Genomic DNA, 23,676 nt, shown 5'->3' on the forward strand with positions numbered 1-23,676 from the left:
GGGGTGGTGGGGAGAGAAGGAGCGAGAGGGAAAGAAGGGCAGTAGAGGGTTAAGGCCAAAGCCGGGGGTTAGACCTCCCTTCTCTGAGCCCACATCTTCCTGTGTGAGAGGATGTGATGACGGCACCTCTTTCGTGAGGTCGCGTGATGCAAAGTGGCAGATGCAGGAAAGTGCTTGGAACACAGTGAACCCTCGACAAAAGTAGTTTATTTAAATTGTTAGTTTTTGAGTGTTGAGTAGAGTGTGCATAATTTGTTTTTGAGACAGAGGGACTGAGAGAGGGAGAGGCAGAGGGTCCTGCTGGCATCCTTCCTGGGGTGAGGTGCCTGCCACACTCTGTCCCCCTCACCCCCTACACCCCCAGCCATGACCCCCATCAGAGCACGGGCCAGAGGCCCAAAGACCCAGCTCCCCAGAACCCCCAGGGCCTCCAAAGGACCCTCCTCCCTCAGCCAGTGCCCCCCCTCCCCATACAGAGGCCTGGAGGGGGGCAGGGACACCCAGGACCCGAGTTTTCAGCTCAGGGCTCTCTCCTCAGCCCAAGGAGAGGCCCCTCAAAGCCCACTCCCCACACAAGGTCTTTGGCTCTGCCCACCCCTCCAGGTGTGGCTCGCAAGCTCGCTCCATTTCCTCTGTCCCAGGGGAGCTCACCCAACCGTAGGAAGCTCTCAGTAAAGAGGAAGCCTCGGCCAGTGGTCAGAAGACAATTTAGAAGTGATGAATTCCCAGGAGCAGTATTGGAAAACGCATCCCAGGATAGCCCTGGGTCTCACCTGGCGGGGCAGAGTGGAAAACACTGTGGAAATCAATTCTCTAACTTCCCGTGAGCCTTCCGGGAGAGGAAGCCAGAGGCCATGGCCCAGGCAGGGTTAGGGTTCAAGTGAGAGAGAAAGGCAGGATGAGTCCAGGTAGTTTTCTGTTTACACGATGACAGTAATAATCATACAGTAACAACAGTAATCATAATAATTTTAAAAAAGAGCTAATAATTAATGTGCACTTGCTGTGGGTCACAACATTCTTCTAAGTGTTGTGACCTAGATTATCGTTCTCAGTCTTTACCATGACAATAGTAGGCACTATTATTATCCCATTTTACAGAGGATGAAACTGAGGCTCAGAGGAGGGAAACTGAAGCCACAAAGCTAAGTGGGGAGGTTGAGATTCGAGTCTATCTCTCAGTCCCTCTAAAGACCCAGTGGGCACAGGATATGAACCTCTGGCCCAGGCACTTCTTGTGGGGGTCATGTGAACCAGTGTGTGTAAAGGCACCCAGCAAACTGTAAACGGAGTTATTAGTGAAATAACAGCCTCCCTCTCTAGATGATCTCAGAACATATAACCAACCCTCTTTTTGTTCAAGAACAGTCAGCAGGGTCACACTTGCCCAGAGGAGGCCAAGGGAGAGGCCATTTCAGTGAGAACAGCTTTAGAGCAGAAGAAGCAGGCCGAGCTGGACCCCATCTGGACGCAGTGAAACCAGTCAGCATTGCTTTGATCTGAACGGTGCTGGTTTGATCTAGTTAGATTTAGCCAGAATCTACATTAAAAGGACTCCATTGGTGTGATCCTATCAGATCTCACATTGGACCAGTTTTCATCCTGATCTGGTCAGAGTTGGAATTAGCTAGAACCTGCTTGGACTGGTTAGAAGTGGTTTGAGCCTGTTGTGACCAGTTTAAAGCAGCCAAAACCTGTCTGGCACAGTCAGAACCCCTGGCTCTGGTTTTTTCAACAGCAAGAGCAGCTTCAAGAACATATTAGAAGTTGGGGTGCAGTGTGATGAGTGGTGGGGACGTGGGTAAGCAGGTGGAGGTGGGGAGAGCCAGGCCTGGCCCTGCCTGGGGAGGGCCTGGAAGGCTGAGCTTGAGAGCGGATGATGGCACATCCATATTCACGCCATATGTAACCCTCCAGAGCTCTGCACAGACCACATGCCTGTAAATCAATTAGCCTCTTGCCCAATGATTAATGGGTGGGAAGCTTCCATCACTTGTTCAGGATAAATTATTGCATATGGAAGCACATCTTTGATTTTATGTGTTCTCGCTGGTGCATGAAATTTCTTGGAGGAGGTTCCCTGAGGAACGTGGAGCCCCTGCAGTGCCCCCCGCCCCATTCCCCGTACACGCACACACATCCCGCTCCCTGCTTCCTCTTCCCCCCACCCACCTTTGTATCTTCCCAGACCAAAGGGCTCATAAGAGCCCAAGAAAGGAGGGCTGGGGGAGGCAGGGTTCACCAGACCCAGGGCCAAACGTGCTTCGTAAATAACAAGTGTGGTGGAGAAGGGAGAGATGGCAGAGCACAGAGACTGACTTATCACCGCCCCGAACCAGATATGATGCTCACAGCCCAGGCCAACCTAAGGACAGGAAGCTGGGACGAGAGAGGGGCCAGGCCATACCAGGGGTTTCCTAAGGGGCCTACAAAGCCATGGGTGGCTCCAGATATGAGTCCAGAGTAGAAACCCGGATGGTCAGGAGTTCTAGGGAAGATCCTTCAGAATGCACATGGGCTAGACCCTCATTTTTCCCAGAGGCCCTGAGTGGGAGGGACTTGCTTCAGGCTCCACCACCAGGACCAGCTAGTCAGCACTGCCTCCCTCGGTAAGTGATGTCTGTCTCTTGGGCTCTTCCATCCAGCCTGCCCACACCTGGAGCACCGGCCTTCAGCCCTCAAAGCCCCCACTGCTGGGCAGGGGGTTCAGATCACCCCAGTGTTTAAGAGCACAGCCCCTGCAGGCTCTGGAACCTGACAGACCCGGGTGTGAGTCTGTGACCCTGCTTTATTAGCTGAGTGACCTTGGGCAAGAGTCATCACCTCTCTGAGTCTCAGTTTACTTGTCCACAAAATGGGGATAATTCTAGAAGTCAGCTCATAGGATTGTTAGGAAGTTTAAATGAACTAATATGCAAAGTTTATGACACAGCGCCTGGCCGTTCACCTAGTGATTAATACTAACTGTTAGCATTTGCAGTACTAATAGTTGTTATTTTCATTGAGTCCTTGTTCTTGGTCATAGAGGCACTGGAGGAGGACTCTGAAGACCTGGCTTAGAGGACCTGCTCAGCACTATCTCGCTTGATGTGCGGCCTCAGTTTGCCCATCTGTAAAGTCGGGTAAGTACTTCTGCTCTGCTTGCGCTCCAAGGTGGTTGCAAGATTCACGAGATGTGTTAAGTGCTGAAAACTATGCTGGTGGACACAGAGATGACCGCCCACTTCCCCTGTTGCCAGGAGTGGGGTCAGTGGTCAGATGGCCTCCAACTGTCAGCGCCTTCAGCTGGTCTCAGCTTCAGAGACCCGCCCTGCCCGAGATCATGCCCTCCCCGGGGGCAGGCTGCAGCCAGGGACGGAACGAGCTGCGGGCATAAAGACCCAGCCATGTGGGTCCATGTGGGACACTCTCATGGGCACTGGCCAAGCCTTCATCATCAGACCTGCATCGAGGTCACCTCGCCTCTGCCCACTCCTCCTTCCTCCCTCTTCCTCTCACACGTGTTGATCCTTCATAACATCTTTTTTTTTTTTTCTAATTGAGGTGTAGTTGATGTACAGTATAAGTTACAGGTGTACGACATAGTGGTTCACAATTTTTATTATAAAATATTGGCTATATTCCCTATGTTGTACAATCTATCCTTGTAGCTTATTCTATACATAATATTTTATACCTCTTAGTCCCCTACCCTTGTATTTCCCCTCTCCTCTTCCCTCTCCCCACTGGTAACCCCTCGTTTGTTCTCTATATCTGTGAGTCTGTTTCTTTTCTGTTAAACTTACTAGTTTGTCGTATTTTTTAGATTCCACATGTAAGTGATACAGTATTTGTCTTTCTCTGTCCGACTTGTTTCACTTAGCATAATGCCCTCCAAGTACATCCATGTTGTTGCAAATAGCAAAATTTCATTCTTTTTTTTATGGCTGAGTAATATTCCATTGTATATATATACCACATCTTCTTCATCCATTCACCTGTTGATGGACACTTAGGTTGCTTCCATATCTTGGCAATTGTAAATAATGCTGCTATGAAAATTGGGGTGCATGTATCTTTTTGAATTAGTGTTTTCAGGGCTTTTTTGGATATATACCCAGGAGTGGAATTGCTGGGTTATATGATAGTTCTCTTTTTAGTTTCTTGAGAAACCTCCATACTGTTTTCCACAGTGGCTGCAACAGTTTACATTCCCACCTATAGTGGACAAGGGTTCCCTTTTCTCCACATCTTTGCCAACGTTTGTTATTTGTTTTCTTTTTGATGGTAGGCATTCTGACAGGGGTGAGATGATAACTTATTGTGGTTTTGATTTGCATTTCCCTAATGATTAGCGATATTGAGCATCTTTTCATCTGCATGTCCTCTTCGGAAGAATCTCTATTCAGGTCTTCTGCCCAGTTTTCAGTTGGGTTGTTTGCTTTTTTGATGTCGAGTTTTATGAACTGTTTATATAATTTGGATATTAACCCCTTATTGGCCATATCATTTGCAAATATTTTCTCCTGTCAGTAGGTTGTCTTTTCATTTCGTGGATGGTCTTTATAACATCTTGCACCCCAAACTTCACCTCCAACTGCTTCAGGGGAACCTGGCCTGCAAAAGCTATGTAGTAAAAAGGGTTATCTTGCTAACACGACTACCCTTATTACATAGAGAATACAGTCCCCAGGGCCTGAAGCACCCATCCCTGAAAAATCGGGCCTTTAACACCTGGCTCAGATTCCTGTAGGTCTGGAAAATACAGTTCAGTTTGGATGGAGGCTCTCCTGATAAGAGTTGTTAGAGTTGCAGGAAAGATAAGATGCAGGCTGGAAGGTGAGAAGGGCGACATTTCCTAACTCACACCTCTTTCTAGAAGACCCCTGACGGACCCTCAGACGCGTTTGACGCACAGCGGTGACCTGATTCTTGGTGGGCCACCAAGGCAATGGTCAAACCACTGACCTCTGCCGGTGGCAGTAGAATTTTCACAGTTCACAATGAAATGAGAAAAGTGGGGACGATACAGTGAATTTAGGGACGTGACTACGCTCATTGTAATTTTTTGCTACTAACATGACTACGTAGTGCTGATAATAGATTGTAGGGTTAAAAAAAATACCTTTACTTGGCAAAAGAGCAAGCAAAAGAAGCTCTGCACCCTGGAAATCTAGGTCTGGGGACCACTGACAGGTCCCAAGTCACCCCAGGTAGGCCCTTCCCTGTGCCTTTGGCTAAGAGGCCTGATCACAGGAGAGGATTAGCAGACTGCTGACTTCAGTCTAGGAGGCAAGCTGGGCACCTTGGGCCCTGGCCACGTCTGGAACTGCTGATGGCTTGCTGACAGCCCTTCTTGGGGCCTCGGCCCCTCTGTAGATTGAGCTGTAGGGGCGGTGCCCAAAGTGAGATTCTCAGAGAACTCAAAGAGGAGGGGCTGGTAAGGACAAGCCAGCCTTAGGATCTGCCCCTCAGCCCCCTTCCTCACGCCCTGCTAGAGGGGTAGTGAGGTCCAGGGTGGGTCAGTAGTGCCCCCCAGATGAGCTGTGAGACCCCACATCATCACTCCTGGACTAACTGCCCCCCTACCCACCCGCCAGGTGCCTGCCTGTGCGTCTCCCCGGCTCTGGGGCCGCTGCTAAAGACATGTTGCAGCAGCTTTACGAAGCGTGGCTTGGAACAATTTTACACCTCATTTGATTTATGTTCTGGGATTCGCTCCTCTCTAAGGCTCCCTCCCCCTGGAGGGAAGCGTGTATCATCCACCCCGGCTCTCCTGCACTCCCACAGAGCCAGTGCCTGGGCCAGGAGGGGCAACATCGGACAGACCCTAGGTCCAGAGCAAACAGCGCTGTGACCTGGCCCTTCCTCCTGGGCTTTCTCTCCAGGTGTTCCTGAGCCAGGACGTCTGTGACTGAGGCCTTCACATGTGGGCTTGGTAATGACCCAGAGAATCCCAGAACAGGGAGAGTCCTTGGGGATTGGTCAGCAACCCTCATCTCCCCCCTGTTGGAGAGAGTCCCCAGGGCCCTTGAGACCCTTCTGAAGGCCCCATTGCCAGCGTGTGGCACACACCTGCCTCCCCTCTAGCAGTAAAGGGGGGGGGGTTGGCATGGGGAGTCACCGGGTCAGCTGTGAGCCGGCCTTCCTGACAGCAGGGCCCTCTGGTCTGGACTCTTTGTCCGGCAGTAATGTTGACCTAGGCTGAGGAATGGATAAGCTAAGGAAGCATCTGGTCCACCTCCTTTATTGCAGGGGGAGGGAAGGCAGGTTCAGAGAGGGAGAGTGATTCCCTGCAAGACACACAGCCAGTAGGATACAGAGTCAGGGCTAGAACCCTGGCTTCACAACTCCAGGATTTCATCACCTTCTCCCTAAGAGGCAAGATCATTTCTACAACCACATCCTCTCAACCATTCAGTTTTGAATGAATGCCTCCCAGGAGCCAGGCTTGGTGTTCAAAGAGCTTCCAGGTTGGTGAACACCTGCATGTGCTGGGATGTCCACATGGAAGAGGCAGAAACACCTGCTATTGGGACCCTTCTGGACCTTCTGGACACCTGCTCTTGGGACCCTTCTCATCCTATGTACTTCTTCAACTGGCTGTTCCTTTAAATGCCACCAGGAAATTTAAGTGTTTCCCTAAATTCTGTGAGTTGTTATAGCAAATTATTGAACCTGAGGAGAGGATCATGGGAACCCTCAATTTGTAGCCAAGTCAGACAGAAGTGTGGGTTACCTGGACACCCACCACTTGTGGTTGGCCTTGGAAGTGGGGGCAGTCTTGTGGGACTGAGCCCTTAACCTGCAGGGCCTGCATTAATGTCAGAATTGAATTAAATTGTAGTACACCCAGTGGGTGTCTACAGAAAACTGGAGAATTTCTTGGTGTGGAAAATCCACGCATCTGGTGTCAGAAGTGTCGTTGGTTGAGAAACCATTTTTCTTTCAGAGACTGCCCTTGTTTTTGATGACCTTGACCAGTTTCGAGGAGTACTGGTCAGGTATGTTGCAGGAGGCCCCTCTGCTGGAATTTGTCTACTGTTTTTCTCATGATCAGACTGAGGTGATGGGTTTTGGGGAGGAAGATGGCCTAGGTAAAGTGCTGTTTTCATCACTCCATATTAAGAGTACATACCGTCAGCATGATTTACTGTAGTTGATGTTGGCCTTATTCATCTGGCTGAAGTAGTGCTCATTAGGTTTCTCCACTGTAGAGTTATTCATTCTCCCCACTCACCCCTTCCACACTGTACTCTTTGGAAGAAAGTCACTACGTGCAGCCCACATTTAAACAGTGGGGAGTTGTGTGCCTCCTTCTTTAGAGTGGAGGATCTATGTAATTTATTTTAAAGCAACTTCCAGACATCCTATCATTTCACTCATAAATACTTCAGTATATGTCTCTAACAGATACGGACTTAACAACCACACAAAGAGCTACGTTACCACTATGCCAACCTACACCACCAACAATGATTCTTTAATATCATTTAATACCCAGGCCATATTCAGTCTTCCCTAATTGTCTGAAAAAGTATTTCTATGGTTGGTTTATTCAAATCATGATCCAAACAATATTCACCCATTGTATTTAGCTAACATGCTCTTAAATGACTTTCCATTTCTAAAAGTTTTCCTTCTTTTTTGGTTTTGTGCCTCTTATTTCCTGAGGCATTATGGTCAATTTTCCTAGGGAATCTTCTATGTTCCGGTCATGGCTGATTGCTATCTTATAGTTTTGTTTAACTTGTCTTCTGGCCTCTGCGTTCCCTGGAAACTGGTAATTACCTCAGAAGCTTGGTCAGATTCGGGTTCATTATTTTGGTAAGGTGGTGCATCAGATCAGGATTCATAAACGTCCAGACGTCCCACTTTTCATGGAGCTGAAATTGGTCAGGCGTTGACATGTTGTTAACATTTCTCCCATGGGCTTAGCACTTGTGGCTGATTGATGCCTAGACAAATAGCCTCTTCATAAATTCCTTTCCTTAAAGAAAGAAGTCAGTTTCTATTGCTTGCAACTAAAAACTCTGATGGATAAATCCAGGGTACCCAGTCTGGTGCTGGAAAATGCCTGATTAAGTGCCTACCCCTGATGTGGACATAACATGGAAGTTGGGAGAGGACTCTGGAACCAGAACTGCCGGAGTTGTGGTCCCACCTCTACCACTGACTAGCTGTATGCGTTGGGCAATTTTCCTCAATTTTCTCATCTGTAAAATGGGGATGCTGCTGATGATAGCAGTGCCTAGCCCATAAGGTTATAATCAGAATTAAAGTACTTAATATTTGCAGGGCCTTTAAAACAGTACTTAGCACACAGTAAGCAGTCAATTAATTGTTAACTGATATTACAATACTACTAATTTTTAATTTTATCTTATTTCCTAGTTCTCTTCTCTTCCTACCTCACATCTTTGCCTTAGGTAATTTCACCCATTCCCATGAATTTGGCTATCATTTTCCCTAATACCTCAATGCCAAGAACTAACTTAACTGAAAGATATTCACCATTGATATAATAGCTTTGTTTTGTTTTGTTTGGGGGGCAGGGAACCTACAGTAAATGCAAACACTAAGACATACATCAGTTTCAGAATTGATAAAATGGCGGGAGGGTGGGATTTGTGCTTAGCACTGAGAAAATTAGAAATACTCTGACAACTTCCTAAGCTACACTAACCAAAACAGCTCTCTACCCTGGAGGTTAGGGATGTCTTGGTTGTGACCCTTCCTACTGATAAACTTGATTTGCCTACGGCCTCTGTATCCTGGGGAGAAAAATACGTGAAGAGGGGCCTGGGCTTTTTGCTGAGTGCTCTGGGTGTTGGAAACTGGATGCTACCAGGACAGGGAGGTAGATTTGTCCCTGCCACCCTTGGGAAACATCCCTGGTGGAAAAAGGGCTCATTCTTAGATGAAAGGGGTCAATAGACATGGTCTCTGCCTTAGGACCACCAAGATGAAGCTGAGAAAGCAGCCCAATGTCTGGGTCATTGAGTGGCTGTTCCCAGATACAAATCTGCGGGGTTTGGGCACTTTCTATAATTCTATTATAATTGCCATCAGGGAGTTCATTAGGAATCCCACCAAGAGGGCATGTGGAGAGAGGTCCACGGGTAAGGGACATAAGAGCTGTGCTGAGGCCACTGGTGGCAGCTCTCCAGCACTATAGGTCCACTCAGAGATTCCCTGAAGGACAGTAGTGAAGGGAAATCCTCCCAGTGGGCAGAACTTCGAGCAGGACACCTAGATGTTTATCTTGCCTGGAAGGAAATATGGCTAGGGGTTTGGATCTATGTTCATTCACGGACGTGGCTAATGGTTTGGTCAGGGACTTGGAAAGAGCACAATTGGAAATTTGATGGCAAGGAGGTCTGAGAAAGAGGTATTTGGATGGGTCTCTCAAAGTAGGCTCAGAGGTGAAGATATTTGCATGCCAAGTGAACACTCATCGAAGAGCAGTCTTGGCACAGAATGATCCTAATCATCAGGTCAACAAGATGACCCATTCTGTGTGTGTCAATGGGCTCATAAACAAAGCAGCCATGACAGCATGAATGGAGATTTTGCATGGGCCCAGTAACATGGACTTTTACTCACCAAGACCAATCTGACTACAATCACTTCTGAATACCCAACCTACCTACCATAGCAGAAACCAACACAGAGCTCCCAATATGGCACCACTATTTGTAGAGACCAGCCAAACACCTGATGGCAGGTCAATTACATTGGAACACTTCCATTTTGGAAGCACTCTTTTTTTTCTCCCACTGGGGGAGATGAATATTCTGGATATGGGTTTGTCTTCCTTGCCCACGACGTTTCTGCCCATATCACCATCCATAGACTTACGGAATATCTTATTTACTATCATGGTATTTCACACAGCATTGCTTCTGACTGGGGAACTCATTTCACAGCTAATGAAGTGCATCCATAGGCTTGTGCTCATAGAATTAGCTAGTCTTACCATGTTCCCCATCATTCTAAAACATCAGCCTCGTAGGACAGGGGGAATGCTATTTGGATATCTGGACTTGGAGTCAGACAAACCTGGGTATGCATTCTGCCTCTGACATGTACAGTTGGGTAGATTGGGTAAGCTACATGTCTGTTTCCAGATAAAGTAGAGTGAACACTAAAAATACGGTAACTATTATCATCACTCTTTTTTCTTTTTGGTTTGCTTGTGGTATATTATCGTCATTCTTAACAAATAATTACAGGTGCTCCCAAAGATTTAGCTGTGTGGATGTTCATCTTAGTGTTGTTTATAGTAGTAAAAAATTGGAAACTACCTAAGTATCCATTAACTGAGAATTGTTTAATTCTCAATTTATCACCGCATCAGTTGAATTAAATACTCTGTAGCTATGTATGTTTTAGAAGAGTATTTATTAGATATTCATGATACACTACTAAGTGGAAAAGGCAAGTTATAAAATAGTATATGCTGGATGATTTTAGTGTTTTTTAGTGTTTTTTAAAAGCTATATATCATGCATAAAAATAATGCTTGAATTATATAAAGTATAATGGACATAGTTACTATTATCTCTGGGAGATGGGAAATGGGGTGAATTTCATTTTCTCCTTTTGCTTGTCTAAATTGCATTTGTAGTATAAGAAAAAGTACCCCCCCCAAAAAAAAAAAAACCACCCCAGTGTTTTTAATGTAGACAGGCAGAGGGAGAGACTAGGTGAGGTCTGAAAGCCACATCCTAGGCAGGCTTATCCTACATCTGGGAGGATACTGGCTGGCTGGAAGGAGATTTCAGCCACCTCATTTCTGTAACCTCCAGAGCATGAGCCTTCCTTGGCATGACTCCATCCTTCCTCTGGCAGCCCCTAGCCTCCCTGTAATGACTGGGAGAGAATTCCTTAACCCTATCCACTGATAGGATGGGAGACTGTCACAGCAGTCGCCTCTGGGACCAAGACCAGATATGCCATATTCAGGACATCAGACAGGAATATGGCTGCCTGGGACAAATGGGCCTGGATCCAATACCTGGACTGTGTGTATTGGCTGAGGTTCACAAAGACGCTGGACTTCAGGCTGGCAGATTGAAAATATTTTTCAATGGAGCCCCAGTATTTGACTGGAGAAACAATATTCCTTCTCTGGATGTCAAACATCCGGATAAATAGAAGCCTTTTTTTCCACCTTCGCTCTTCCCCAAGTGTTACAAAGGATGCTCTGACATAGGTTTTTGGAAGGGAGTCACCTCACCAGGGTGAAGGCCAACTTGAGCCACAGGGAGTGCTTATTTTTAAAGGAGAGGGAAACGTGTGGCCCATCACAGGTTTGCTCAAAGGGCCTGGCTTACTCAGGAGAAAGGGGTGTGGGCTAGCAGGACCTGTCTTCTTGACACAGAGGACTCAGAGAGTGTGGTGGGTGTCCAAGCCCCTGCCCTGGCAGGAGGCTGGGGCAGGGCAGGACTGAGGAGGGGTCTGGCAGGGAATATATCCCACCCAGAGCTGGGCTGTGGGTACAACCAGAGTCAGGGAGCTGTGAAGGGGTCAGGAGAAGAGAAGGAGGTTGAGGGCAGACATTAGTTGAAGAACTCCCATTATTTTTACTGAACTGGAACCCAGGGACGACCAAGCCACAGAAAGCCAATCTCACCCAGCAGCTGGGCAAATCCAGTGGATTTGGCTAAACCCAGAAATTAAATGAAGGCATTCCTAGCAAGTCTTCCCCCAAATACGGCCGGCACTTGGGGTATCCACAGGGGAATTTATGGGAAAGAGGGTAGAGAGGAGAATACACCTAAACCTTTCTCAGGTTGGAAAATGAATCATGAAAATGTCCCAATTCCTTGGGTTCCGTTGAGCAACATCTTAGCTCCATTCAGCCAGTGACCCCTAGGCTGGGCTTTCTGTCCCCTAACTCACTGCTTATCTCCACCTTGCAGGCATAGCCTGCTTCCTGACACATGGCCACTCTGCCTGGATATCTGGACCCCTCCCCTGGGCCAGGATAAAAATACCTCCTTCCAACCATTCATCCTGGTCCAGCTCATCCTGAGCCAATGGGCAGCTCTGTGGGGCAGACCCACTGACCTGTCTTTTCCTCTCATGGGACATGGTGACCCTGCCCATCTCAGTGTCAGGCCTTTACTCTGTAATAAGCATACCTTTACAGGCAGAACCAGCACTCACTTGAGTAGCCTTCTGTCACAGATGCTCAAAATGAAGACTCAACTGCTTTGACTTGGTGGGATAAACTTGAGCCTCTTCATCAGGATCTTTTTGAAAAATCTAGTATAGGGCCTCCCTGTTCGTATAGACTGGATTCAGCCCAGCCCCCCAGGCTTGTATGGAAATCCCAACTCCTCTGCAAAGGCTCCAATACTGAGCCCTCTTGATTCCATTGCCAATCTGTCACTTCCTCTCCACCTTCACTACCTTTCCCTGGTTCAAACCACCTTTCTCTCTTCTGGATTACTGCAATAGCCTCCTTCCTCTTTCCACTCTGGTCTCATCCAACCCCCTCACTACACAGAAGTTCCTCTGCTGAAATCCTTTCCCTGGTCCACCATCACACGCAGAAAACAACCCAGGCTCCTCAGCCAATGACCCCGACATCTATCCTTGCTCATAGCTCATCTTCACCTGGAGTCCTCTGTACCCTGGTGTGCCACACTGGCCTTCTCTGTGCTTCTCTCTGTGCCCACCACCTTCCTGCCTCAGGGCCACCCCAGTAATGTTCCCACTGCCTGGAACACCCTCTCCTCACTAGGCTGGCTCTTTGTAATTCTTTATCTGTCAAGTCCAAGTTTTAGAGAGACTTTCTCTGACCATCCGAGCCAAGAAAGTCCCTCATGGCATTCTCCCCTTTCCTCATGGCACTTACCGTACTTGAAGGTGGGTCTCTAATTGTGCCTTCACTTGTTTAATGTCTGCCTTGACCACTGGACCATGAGTTCCATTAGGGCAAAAACTACCTCTGCACTATTCATCCCTGTCTGGCATCTCCCATGTAATAGATGCTCAGAAATATTTCCTAAGTGAGTGAATAGGTAAAAGAAAGAGAGAGATGTTTTGGAAGATGCAATCGGCAAAGGGTGCCAGGAGGCCGTGTGATTTAATAACAAAGGGTGCACCCTGGGGTTGGATGGTCCTTGACTGGCACTGGGCTCTATGGCATCCTAACTGTGTGATGTGGGGCAAATTACTTAACCTCATTGAGCCTTAGTTTCCTCATCTGTAAAATAATGATTATAATAATTTCCTTTCTGGGTGGTTTTGAAAGTTAAAGGTAATGTATTTAGAGTCTGACCCAAATGCCTGGCACTAAACAGGTCTGTTTATCCAAAAAATCCCACATATTGGAAGTACATGTATATGAAATAGATAGACAACAAGGACCTACTGTATAGCACAGGGAACTATATTCAATATCTTTTAATAACCCATAATGGACAAGAATCTGAAAAAGAATATATATATATATATATATATATATATATATATATTTACACACACACATCTATATATATGGAACTGAATCACTTTGCTGTACACCTGAAACATTGTAAGTCAACTATACTTCAATAAAAAAAAAAAGAAAGTACAGAGTGGGCCAGACCCGTGCTGGGGCCAAGGGGCTACACAGGCCCCGCACTCAGGGAAGATACCATTTAGAGGTTCTATAAATCTCAGCTATTCATAGTAATAGTCCTACTGCTACTACTACTAATAAACAAAATGTTAGGAAGTTCTCTAGCCAGAGTGAATGAGCCAAGCCCCATGAAAGCCCGCCTGGGAGAACCAGGATATGAGAGAAGGGAACAGGGTGTGAAGAAAAAATACAGGAGCGAGTGTGTGGTTTACTATAAATCGTCCTTTGATCTTTCTTTCATAGTCGACTTAGATTTTCCACTTAACTGAGTTCAAGAATTCTGTGACTAAAGTATTCATTCACTGAATGGATATTTGTGTGTGTGTGTGTATGTACATATATATATATATAAATTCAGGAGGGAGAGGTTCAGAGGCGAATTTGACATAAATCCTCTGTCCTCAAGAGGCTTACAGGGGAACAAGATACACACAAAAAATCCTATCCCAAGGCAGACTTTAAAGAGACACAGATGAAGGACAATGGGGATGTGGAGACAGAAGTAATAGACTTCATGGGGACGTGGCGTTTGAATAAACTTAAGGACACATGAGCGAGAGAAGGGAGGAAGGAGTGTGATAACAGGGAGAGAAATAGGACCTGTTTCCAAACCCTGGCTTACAATTTGCACCCTGAAAAGTTGGTTTCTCTGAGCCTCAGTTTTCTCATCTGTGAAGTGGGGATAATACCTCTGCATTACTGTGATTATTTTGTGTGGTCATCTACACACACACACGCACATGCACATACGTGCACAGTTTTCCTGGGAAAGGTCAGAGCCGTGGGGCTGAGAAACACCTCCTGAGGTTCTGGGGAGCTCACCAGTGAGCTCGTCCTCACTACTGTCCTCCCTGCAGGGGCAAGCTAGATTCCTTAGGCCTGGAGGGCATGTGGTTAATGATGGTGTTTGGATAAAGTGGTGATGGCAGTGGTGCCACATCCTGCCTGGCTCGCTGCTCCACACCCTTCCACCTAAACCATCTGAGATAGAAACAGCACTTCCTGAAATCCCAACTCACTCCCATTCCCAGTGAGAGGACTTTCAGGAACCCTGGGCTGGGCCCAGCATCCAAGCCAGCATGAGCCACGACCCCAGGTTGCCAAAGATGCCAATGGGCTGAAGTCGGGCATGGCAGACACTGGCCAGCTGTTCACCCAACCCACTTCCTCATCTTCCTGGGCTCACAGCTAGACTCCATCCTTGTAGTTGGGCAAGGCCATGCAGCATAGCTCTCATCAATGAAAAATGATAGATGTGTCCTCTTTCCAGGCCTGACCAATAAAACCTTTCCATACTCCTTCTCTTGGTCATCTGATGGTGACCCCCCAGCCTGAATTTGGAAGATGTTTTAAAGATGGCATAGCTGCCATCAGCCAAAGTCTCTGACTACATGGAGAAGGATGGCCCCCTTCCCCATTCACCACCCTTGAACTCCAATCTAGGACTGCCCTGGACTGTTAGATGAGACATGAAGTGAACTTCCTTTATGTTTGTCTATTATATGTTGGGGTCCATTTTCTTTTTCTCTTTTTTTAAAATAAATTTATTTATTTTATTTTATTTATTTTTGGCTGCATTGGGTCTTTGTTGCGGTGCGCGGGCTTCTCATTACGGTGGCTTCTCGTTGTGGAGCACAGGCTCTAGGCGCGCAGACTTCAGTAGTTGTGGCACGTGGGCTCAGTAGTTGTGGCCCGCAGGCTCTAGAGTGCAGGCTCAGTAGCTGTGGCACACGGGCTTAGCTGCTCTGCGGCATATGGGATCTTCCCGGACCAGGGCTCGAACCTGTGTCCCCTGCATTGGCAGGTGGATTCTTAACCACTGCGCCACCTGGGAAGCCTTTGGGGTCTATTTTCTACAGCAGCAATACCTAACTAATACACCAGAGAAGGGGCTCTCCCATCTGAGGAGGACCGAAGCAGGAAGGGCCAAAGGAGCAGTGCTCAGTCGGCATCCTTGGAGGAGGCAAGATGTTGTGACCAAGGTGCCTAAAGATGAAATGAAAGCTCTGTGGGGTGAAAATGGAGTTGAGGGTTAGGAGCTGGGCCAAGCAGGGTCAGAGATAGAGGGGGATGGGTCACGGGGGGCTGTTGAAAGCAGTGCAGTTAGGCCTAGCTTGTTCTTGTGAGTTGAGCTGATTTGAAGGTTGCAGCCATTGCTCTTGTAGTGGAGCCTGCCTCACACCTGGCTTTTACGTCCTGCCCTCGACCCAATCCCTGCCTCAAGCCCAAGGCTTGGTAACTGGGATCCCCCTGATTGGTACCCACTCTGCAGCCTGATGGCCCCATCTGTTTTACAGATGAGGAAAAGCAGACCCAGAAAAATGAAGAGACTTATTCATAAAGCCCAAATTGATCTTTCTACCTGGTCTTTGCCAGAGAGCACAATTTCCAGCAAAGTCCTACCTCTTTAATGCCCTGGTCAGAGCCTTCCCAAAGGACTGCTTCTGGAAAGCTAGATTTCCAAGCCTGGCCATTGAGAATGAAAAGAAGCTGGTTTCTTCTGGTCCCCAAGATAAACAAGCTGGTCAATTTTCTGTCGGTCCCAAGGCAGCTCTTCACTGCCCTGGAGCCAAGCAGACACTAGGCAGTCTGTGTGCAGGTCTGAGGCTGTAGCACCCCTTGGCTCGTAACAGCTTCTTGACTTCTCGGAGGGTGCTGGCCTCAGCTCAGACCACTTGGGTGGAGGGAGAAGAAGTTGAAGACACAACTGCGCTTCTCGTAAAGGTCTCTAAAAATAAAGGCAGAGTTAACCTAGTGAGAGTCTGCAGGGATGCTGGTCTGAGAGAAGTGTATTAATCTGAATTCTCCAGTTAAACAGAACTAATAGAATATATAAATATATATATACATATAAATATATATGTATAAACATATACATATGGATATATATAACATATACATGTAGATATATAACATACATATAGATGTGTAACATATATGTATATATATAGATATATACAGATACATACGCACTGATACATATGTGTAATAAGGAATTGGTTCACACAGTATGGAAGCTGAGAAGTCCCATTGTCTACAGTCACCAAGCTGGAGACCCTGGAGAGCCTATGGTATAATTCTAGTCCAAGGCCAAAGGCCTGAGAACTGGGAGAGCCAGTGGTGTAAGCTCCAGTCTGAGTCTGGGTCCAAAGGCAAGAGAAGACCAATGTCCCAAGTAAGGACAGGCAGAGAGAGCAAATTCTCCCTTAGCCTGCCTTTTTGTTCTATTCAGGCCTCCCATGGATTGGATGAGGTCCACACACATTGGGAAGGGCAATCTGCTTTACTAGGTGTACTGATTCAAATGTTAATCACATCTGGAAATGCCCTCACAGAATAATGTTTAACCAAATATCTGGGTACCCCATGGCCCAGTCAAGTTGACACAGCAAATTAACATCACCAGAAGGGATGCAGCCAGGCAGAGGTTCCTGACTAGGGCAACCAGACTAAGAAAAGAGTGCAAAGCAAGCCTTCTCCTAACAAGATCTGCATCCCAAGAAGATCAAAGCTTTCAGCTTCTGATCAATCTTATTTTAAGGGGGGTTCTGAGGAACTGAAAACTAGACTCAATCTAGTTAAACAATAAAAAGAATGTATTGGTTTTTGTACCTGAAAATGTTAGAAGTGTGAGCGGCAGACAAAGCTTGATCCGTGGTTCAAATATGGCACTAAGAGGGCTTCCCTGGGGGCGCAGTGGTTAAGAATCCACCTGCCAATGCAGGGGGACAGGTTCGAGCCCTGGTCTGGGAAGATCCCATGTGCCGCGGAGCAACTAAGCCCGTGTGCCACAACTACTGAGCCTGCGATCCAGAGCCCGTGTGCCACAACTACTGAAGCCCGCGCGCCTAGAGCCAGTGCTCTGCAACAAAGAGAAGCCACCGCAGTGAGAAGCCCACGCACCACAACGAAGAGTAGCCCCCGCTCGCCACAACTAGAGAAAGCCCGCATGCAGCAACAAAGACCCAACACAGCAAAAAATAAATAAATAAATTTATTTTAAAAAATATATATGTATGGCACTAAGAATCCAGTTTCTTTCTGTCTCTCTTTTCTGCCTTCCATGGAATCACTGGGTTGTCTGAGTTAGCAAGAAAGAAATACAGGCTGTCTACTTAAATTTGAATTTCAGATTAACAAGGAATATTTTTTTTTAGTATAACTATGTCTCATGCAACATTTGGGGCCTATTTATACTAAAAATTATTTGTTGTTTATCTGAAATTCAAATTCCTCAGGGTGTCGTATTTTATGAGACAACCCTATCCTAAGCCTAGCCCCGCCCCTCTTTGTTTGGTAGCTCCTATAGATAAGAGGGGACAGTTCTTTTCCAGAGCCTCAAGCAGACACCTCCCTGTATCTTCTTGGCCTGAAATGCCCGTTTCTGAACCAGTTTCTGTGGCCAGGGAATAAGATGAATTGATTGGCTTAGTAAGGAGGCCAGAGGCCTTTGGGGAAAGGAGAAGAGGATAATGGATGTTTTGGGGGGCACCCAAAAGATGTCTACTACATTGGACTTTCCAGTATCAGTCACAGAATTCAAGGTTGGATGGGACCCTAAAGATCACTTAGTCCAACCTGTGATATGATGCCTGAATCCCCCCCATACTATCCCAGTCTTTATGTTCATATCTCTAGTGACAGGGAATTCACTTTCCTCCAAGGAGCTCATTCCATCAGCAGCCTTGACTCTTGGAAAGTTCTAGCTGAAACTTTCCTTTTCTTGTATCTTCCATTCATTGGTTCCAGTGCTAACTAGAGGTATCTGCAGGGCAGTTTTCTAAACCAACTTGGGATGAATGAGTACATAGTATGCACCATGCACTTGGCTATGTGCTTTCACGTTTCATCTCATTTCATCCTCCCAATGCCCTGTGAAATAAGCTAGTCCCTTTTAATGGATACAGAAACTTGGGAGTTAAGCCCCTTGCCCTGATTACACAGCTAGTGGCCGAGCTGGATTTGAGCACACATTAGTCCTGGTGTCCCACCCACATGCCCCTCCACCATGATGAGGAACCCACAGACTTTCACATATTTGATGACAGTGTCCCAGCTCCCTTGTTCTCTTAGGACCTTGCTCTCAGGGACCTTCACTCCTTAAAGTTGGTATCCCAGACAGAACACGCTGCTCAGATGTGGTCAAGGGTGAAAGAATTGTGGAGGAGGAGAAGCAAGCAGTCCAGAGAGTTTTATATACAAATCACTCATCAGTTGATTTCATTCAGTTGTCAGCAGAAGCTGAGTGCCTGGTATGTGCAGACACCCTGTGAGGCACTGAGGATGAGGAGGGAAAGCAAGAGAGAAGATACAGTCTGTAACAGTCATGCCCCAGAAGGGGAAACAGATGTGAAATCAACAATTACAGTAAAATGTGATATATACATACTTGACTATATCAGCATGGATAGAATGCTGTGGGTCTGGTTACAAGAAGTCAAGGGGAAAAGGGCCCTAGAGGCAGGAGGAACAGCCTAGGCAAAGCACAGAGTGGTGAGTTCCTGCCTTCAGACAAGAGAACTGAGGGAGAACCTAGATGGGGAGGTGCTTGGCTGGAAGACCACTGTGTCCATGTACCACTGGGATTCTAATAACATGAAGAGTTTTTACTCCTGGCCTGGGCCTTCCTTCTTGAAACCCCATACTGTTTCTGCAGAAAACACTCTCCATACATTTCAACAAATTGGAGATTTATCCCCACAGAGGAAACTGGGTTTTGGCATTTGAAAACATCATAAATGGGCCAAGGACACAGGCAGTTCACACAAAAGGAAATATGGCTAGTAACCCAACGTGAGGAAACACAGTCGACCTGGCCAGGAATCAAAGAAATGCAAATTGAAACAACGGAGGTGCACACTTCCACCTATTAGATTAACAGCCATGACAAAAAAGGTTTAGGTGGTTAAACCTTTAGATGGTTAAACTGTTGTGGAAAGCAGGGACAGCTACAAGATCTTCAGGGCTCAGTACAAACTGAAAATGCAGGATCTCTTGTTCAAAAATTGTTAATAATTTCAAGACAGCAACAGCAGAGCATTAAGCCAAATGCCGGACTCTTCTAAGTCCTTGTTGGATGTTGTATAAATGAGTACAGCCCTGTTATGGGAGAAGAGGTGTCCCTTCTCTGACCCAAAGTCCATCCCTTTACCTGTGTTTCATCCCTCCCACCTGCTCAGGGACTGTATTATCTATTGTCACTTCTCTCCTGCTCGCAACCAAGTTTTCCCACCAGCGTTCACCATACACACAAGTCCTCCTTTATGAAAAAAAAAAAACCCAAAACCCACAAAACCAAAAACCCTCCCTCAAGGTTTCACCCCATCTCTTCCAGCTACTCTCCCGGCTCTCCATCTCAGCCATGCTTCTGGAAAGGTCTGTATAGACATGCTATCCCTGTGCCCTTATTTCCCATTCATTTATCCAGGCTGCTTGTCCCTCCATCATTACATGTCTTACCAAGGTCACCATTGATCTCGACTCATTTGCTGGGACCTTTCGGCAGCATTTGACACTGGTAACCACTCTCTCCTTCCTCTACCACTCTTCCCTAGGCTTCTGTGACATCATGTCCTCCTGGCTTTCCTCCCATGTCTCCTTCAGTCTTTTTGGCCAGCTGTATCCCTCCATCTGAAAGTGAAAGTTCCTCGCTCACCTGGTCTAGACTCTGTTCACCCTCAACCTTTCTCCTTAGGCAAGCTCATCCATGCCTGTGGCTTTAGTCACCATTTGTCCGTTGATGACTCGTAAATTCATGTCTGTAACCCAAACTCTGGTCTGAGTTTCAGACCCATAGTCTAGCTGCTCACTTGACAGCTCCACTTGCCTAGCTCAAAAACATCTTGAACTCCTTATGTACAAAATCACCCCCATACTGGTCCTCTTCCATTGTTCTCTGGATCTGTGAAGGGCATCACCGTTCATCCTGTTCCTTACACCAGAAATCTAGCAGTTGCCCCTCATATATCCTTCTCCTTTCTCTTCCCCACACATCTGAAATCTGCTACCAAGTCTTGTCAGTCTTACCTCCTCAATATTTCCTAAATATGTCCACTTATCTCCATTTCTATCCCTATTCACATCATCTAAGCAACTATCACCTTTCACCTTGACCACCGCAACAGCTGCCCATTGGTACCCCCATCCCTTCTCAAACTACCTCCCCCTACATACTACAGCCAGATTGAGTGTTTCAAAGCCCACACCCAGTTCAGGAGGGTCCCGTTGCTCTCAGGATAAAGACCAACACCCTTCTGATGGTCTGCAGGCCCTGCCTGATCTTGCCTCAGGCTCTCCCAGCAATTTGAGCTCCATCTATTGTGGTCTCCTCAGCTCTGCCGAAAGGCATTTGTACGCGCTGCTCCCTCTGTCTAGAATGCTGTTCTTTCCTCCCTTTTGGTCAAACTAGCTCCCAGTCATCCTTATTCCCCAGCTCAATCACTTTTTCCTTAGGAAATCCTTCCATTAACCACCAAGCAAAGTAGGGTTCCACCATGAAATGCTTTTATAGCTTCGTGTCTCTCTCCTTACTAATGCTTAGCATGGTTCTAATTTTATCCATCTGTGTGATGACCTGATCGGGTTCATGTCCCCAACTAGAGGGTAGGGCCCATGAGTGTAGACTGTATTGTATGTTCTTCCTCACTTGTAACCCCAGTGCTTAATCAGTGTCTGGCCAGAAGAAAGCGCTCAATAAATATTTGGTGAATGAATGAATGGACATGCATTTAACAGTATATGTTGAGAACTATAGAAATGTTCATGTTTTGATCCAATAACCCCACTTCTAGGAATTTATCCCAAGGAAGTTATCAAAAAAAAAAAAAAAAAAGAGGGAGAGAGAGAACATTTTTTATAGATGAAGATATTACTACATTCTTTTTTAGTAGAACATTTTTAAAAGACATATAGATGTCCAGCAATATGGGAAATGTTATAGAGTAGTAGATCCACAAAGTAAACAACATGGTCATTTAAAAACAATTGTGAAACTAAGTAGCAATATGGAAAACAGTTTACAATATTACAATTGTTTTTCAAAAGCTGAATGCACGATTGGAGTTTTACAACTATGTAAAAATGTTTTATGCATGCAGACAAGTACCAGATGGGAACAAGGAAAAATGAGTTGATTTGTCAGAAAAAGTGGATCATGATTGAATTTTCCATTTCATTTTGATTCCTCTTAGTGTAGTTATATTGGTTTTGCTCAAATAATACCTTAATGTATTCTGTGAGTTTCATCTATAATCATAAGCTGAATGAAATGTCCATGTTAAGCTGAGGATCCGTCAAAGCACAAATGCCTAATAAATAGTGTTATTTTAGAACAACCTATTAACCACTTTTAAAATAGATCCCATGATAATTGTACCTTATATTTATAATATTTTATGTGTGGACATGTGTTTTGTAAACACAGGAGTAAATGAGATGTATTATATGGTAGGTGTGTGTTAAACTTTTATTTTCCCCACTTTTGTGAACCAGTTGTTATTTTATTTAAAAATAATGGTTGTATCTATTTAAGGTATACAACATGATGATTTGATATACATATACATATTTTTAAAATTTTATTAAAGTATAGTTGATTTACATATGTTGTGTTAATTTCTGCTATACAGCAAAGTGATTCAGTTATACATATATATTCTTTTCATATTCTTTTCCATTATGGTTTATCACAGGATATTGAATATAGTTCCCTGTCTGTACAGTAGGACCTTGTTGTTTATTCATTCTGTATATAATAGTTTGCATCTGCTAATCCCAAACTCCCAATCCTTCCCTCCCCCCTCCCCCCTCCCCCTTGGCAACCACGTCTGTTCTCTATGTCTGTGAGTCTGTTTCTCTGTGGTAGATAAATTCATTTGTGTCATATTTTAGCTTCCACATATAAGTGATATCATATGGTATTTGTCTTTCTCTTTCTGACTTACTTCACTTAGTATGATAATCTCTAGGTCCATCCATGTTGCTGAAAATGGCATTATTTTGTTCTTTTTTATGGCTGAGTAATATTCCATTGTATATATGTACCACATCTTCTTTATCCATTCGTCTTTTGATGGACACTTAGGTTGCTTCCATGTCTTGGCTATTGTGAATAGTGCTGCTGTGAACATGGGGTGGTGTACATGTACATGTTGAAATGATTGCTACAGTCAAGCTAGTTAACATATCTCCTCACATAGGTACCTTTTTTTTTTTTTTTTTGGTGTGACAAGAGCACCTGAAATCTACTTTTTTGGCAAATTTCCAGTATTAAATACATTATTATTAACTCTAGTCATCATCATGCTGTACATTAGATCTCTTGAATTATTCATCCTATATAACTACAACTTTGTATACTTTGACCAACATCTCCCCATTTCCCCCACCTCCCTGCCCCTGATAACCACTATTCTAGTATCTGCTTCTGTGAGTTTGACTCTTTTTTTTTTTTAATTTATTTATTTTTGGCTGCATTGGGTCTTTGTTGCTGCACTCGGGGTCTCTCCAGTTGTGGCGAGTGGGGGGCTACTCTTCATTGCGGTGCCCAGGCTTCTCATTGCAGTGGCTTCTCTTGTTGTGGAGCACAGGCTCTAGGTGCGCGGGCTTCAGTAGTTGTGGCACACGGGCTCAGTAGTTGTGGCTCACGGGCTCTAGAGCGCAGGCTCAGTAGTTGTGGCGGACGGGCTTAGTTGCTCCGTGGCATGTGGGATCTTCCTGGACTCGGGCTCGAACCCATGTCCCCTGCATTGGCAGGCGGATTCTTAACCACTGCGCCACCAGGGAAGTCCCGAGTTTGACTCTTTTATTTAATTTTTTTTTTTTTAACTCCACTTGTTTATTTATTTATTTATTTATTATTATTATTTTTTAAACTATTTATTTATTTGGCTACGCCAGGTCTTAGTTGCAGCACACAGGATCTTTAGTTGTGGTGTGCGGGATCTTTTTAGTTGCAGCATGCGAACTCTTAGTTGTGGCATGTGGGATCTAGTTCCCTGACCAGGGATTGAACCCAGGCCCCCAGCATTGGGAGCGCAGAGTCTTAGCCACTGGACCACCAG

The 23,676-nt window shown here is 45.8% G+C and overlaps 1 protein-coding gene across 1 annotated transcript in view; it reads left to right on the forward strand.

Moving 5' to 3' along the window:
• Window positions 1–3,067: 3,067 nt before the first annotated feature.
• Window positions 3,068–23,676, forward strand: part of SMAD3 (SMAD family member 3) — a 195,115-nt gene continuing 174,506 nt past the window's right edge. The window contains exon 1 of the mRNA XM_068554270.1: window positions 3,068–3,122. Coding sequence (XP_068410371.1) covers window positions 3,088–3,122 — 35 coding nt within the window. The 5' untranslated portion in view covers window positions 3,068–3,087. The remainder of the gene's footprint in view (window positions 3,123–23,676) is intronic.

This window comes from Eschrichtius robustus, chromosome 1 (assembly GCF_028021215.1).
Source record: "Eschrichtius robustus isolate mEscRob2 chromosome 1, mEscRob2.pri, whole genome shotgun sequence".
Taxonomy (NCBI): domain Eukaryota; kingdom Metazoa; phylum Chordata; class Mammalia; order Artiodactyla; family Eschrichtiidae; genus Eschrichtius; species Eschrichtius robustus.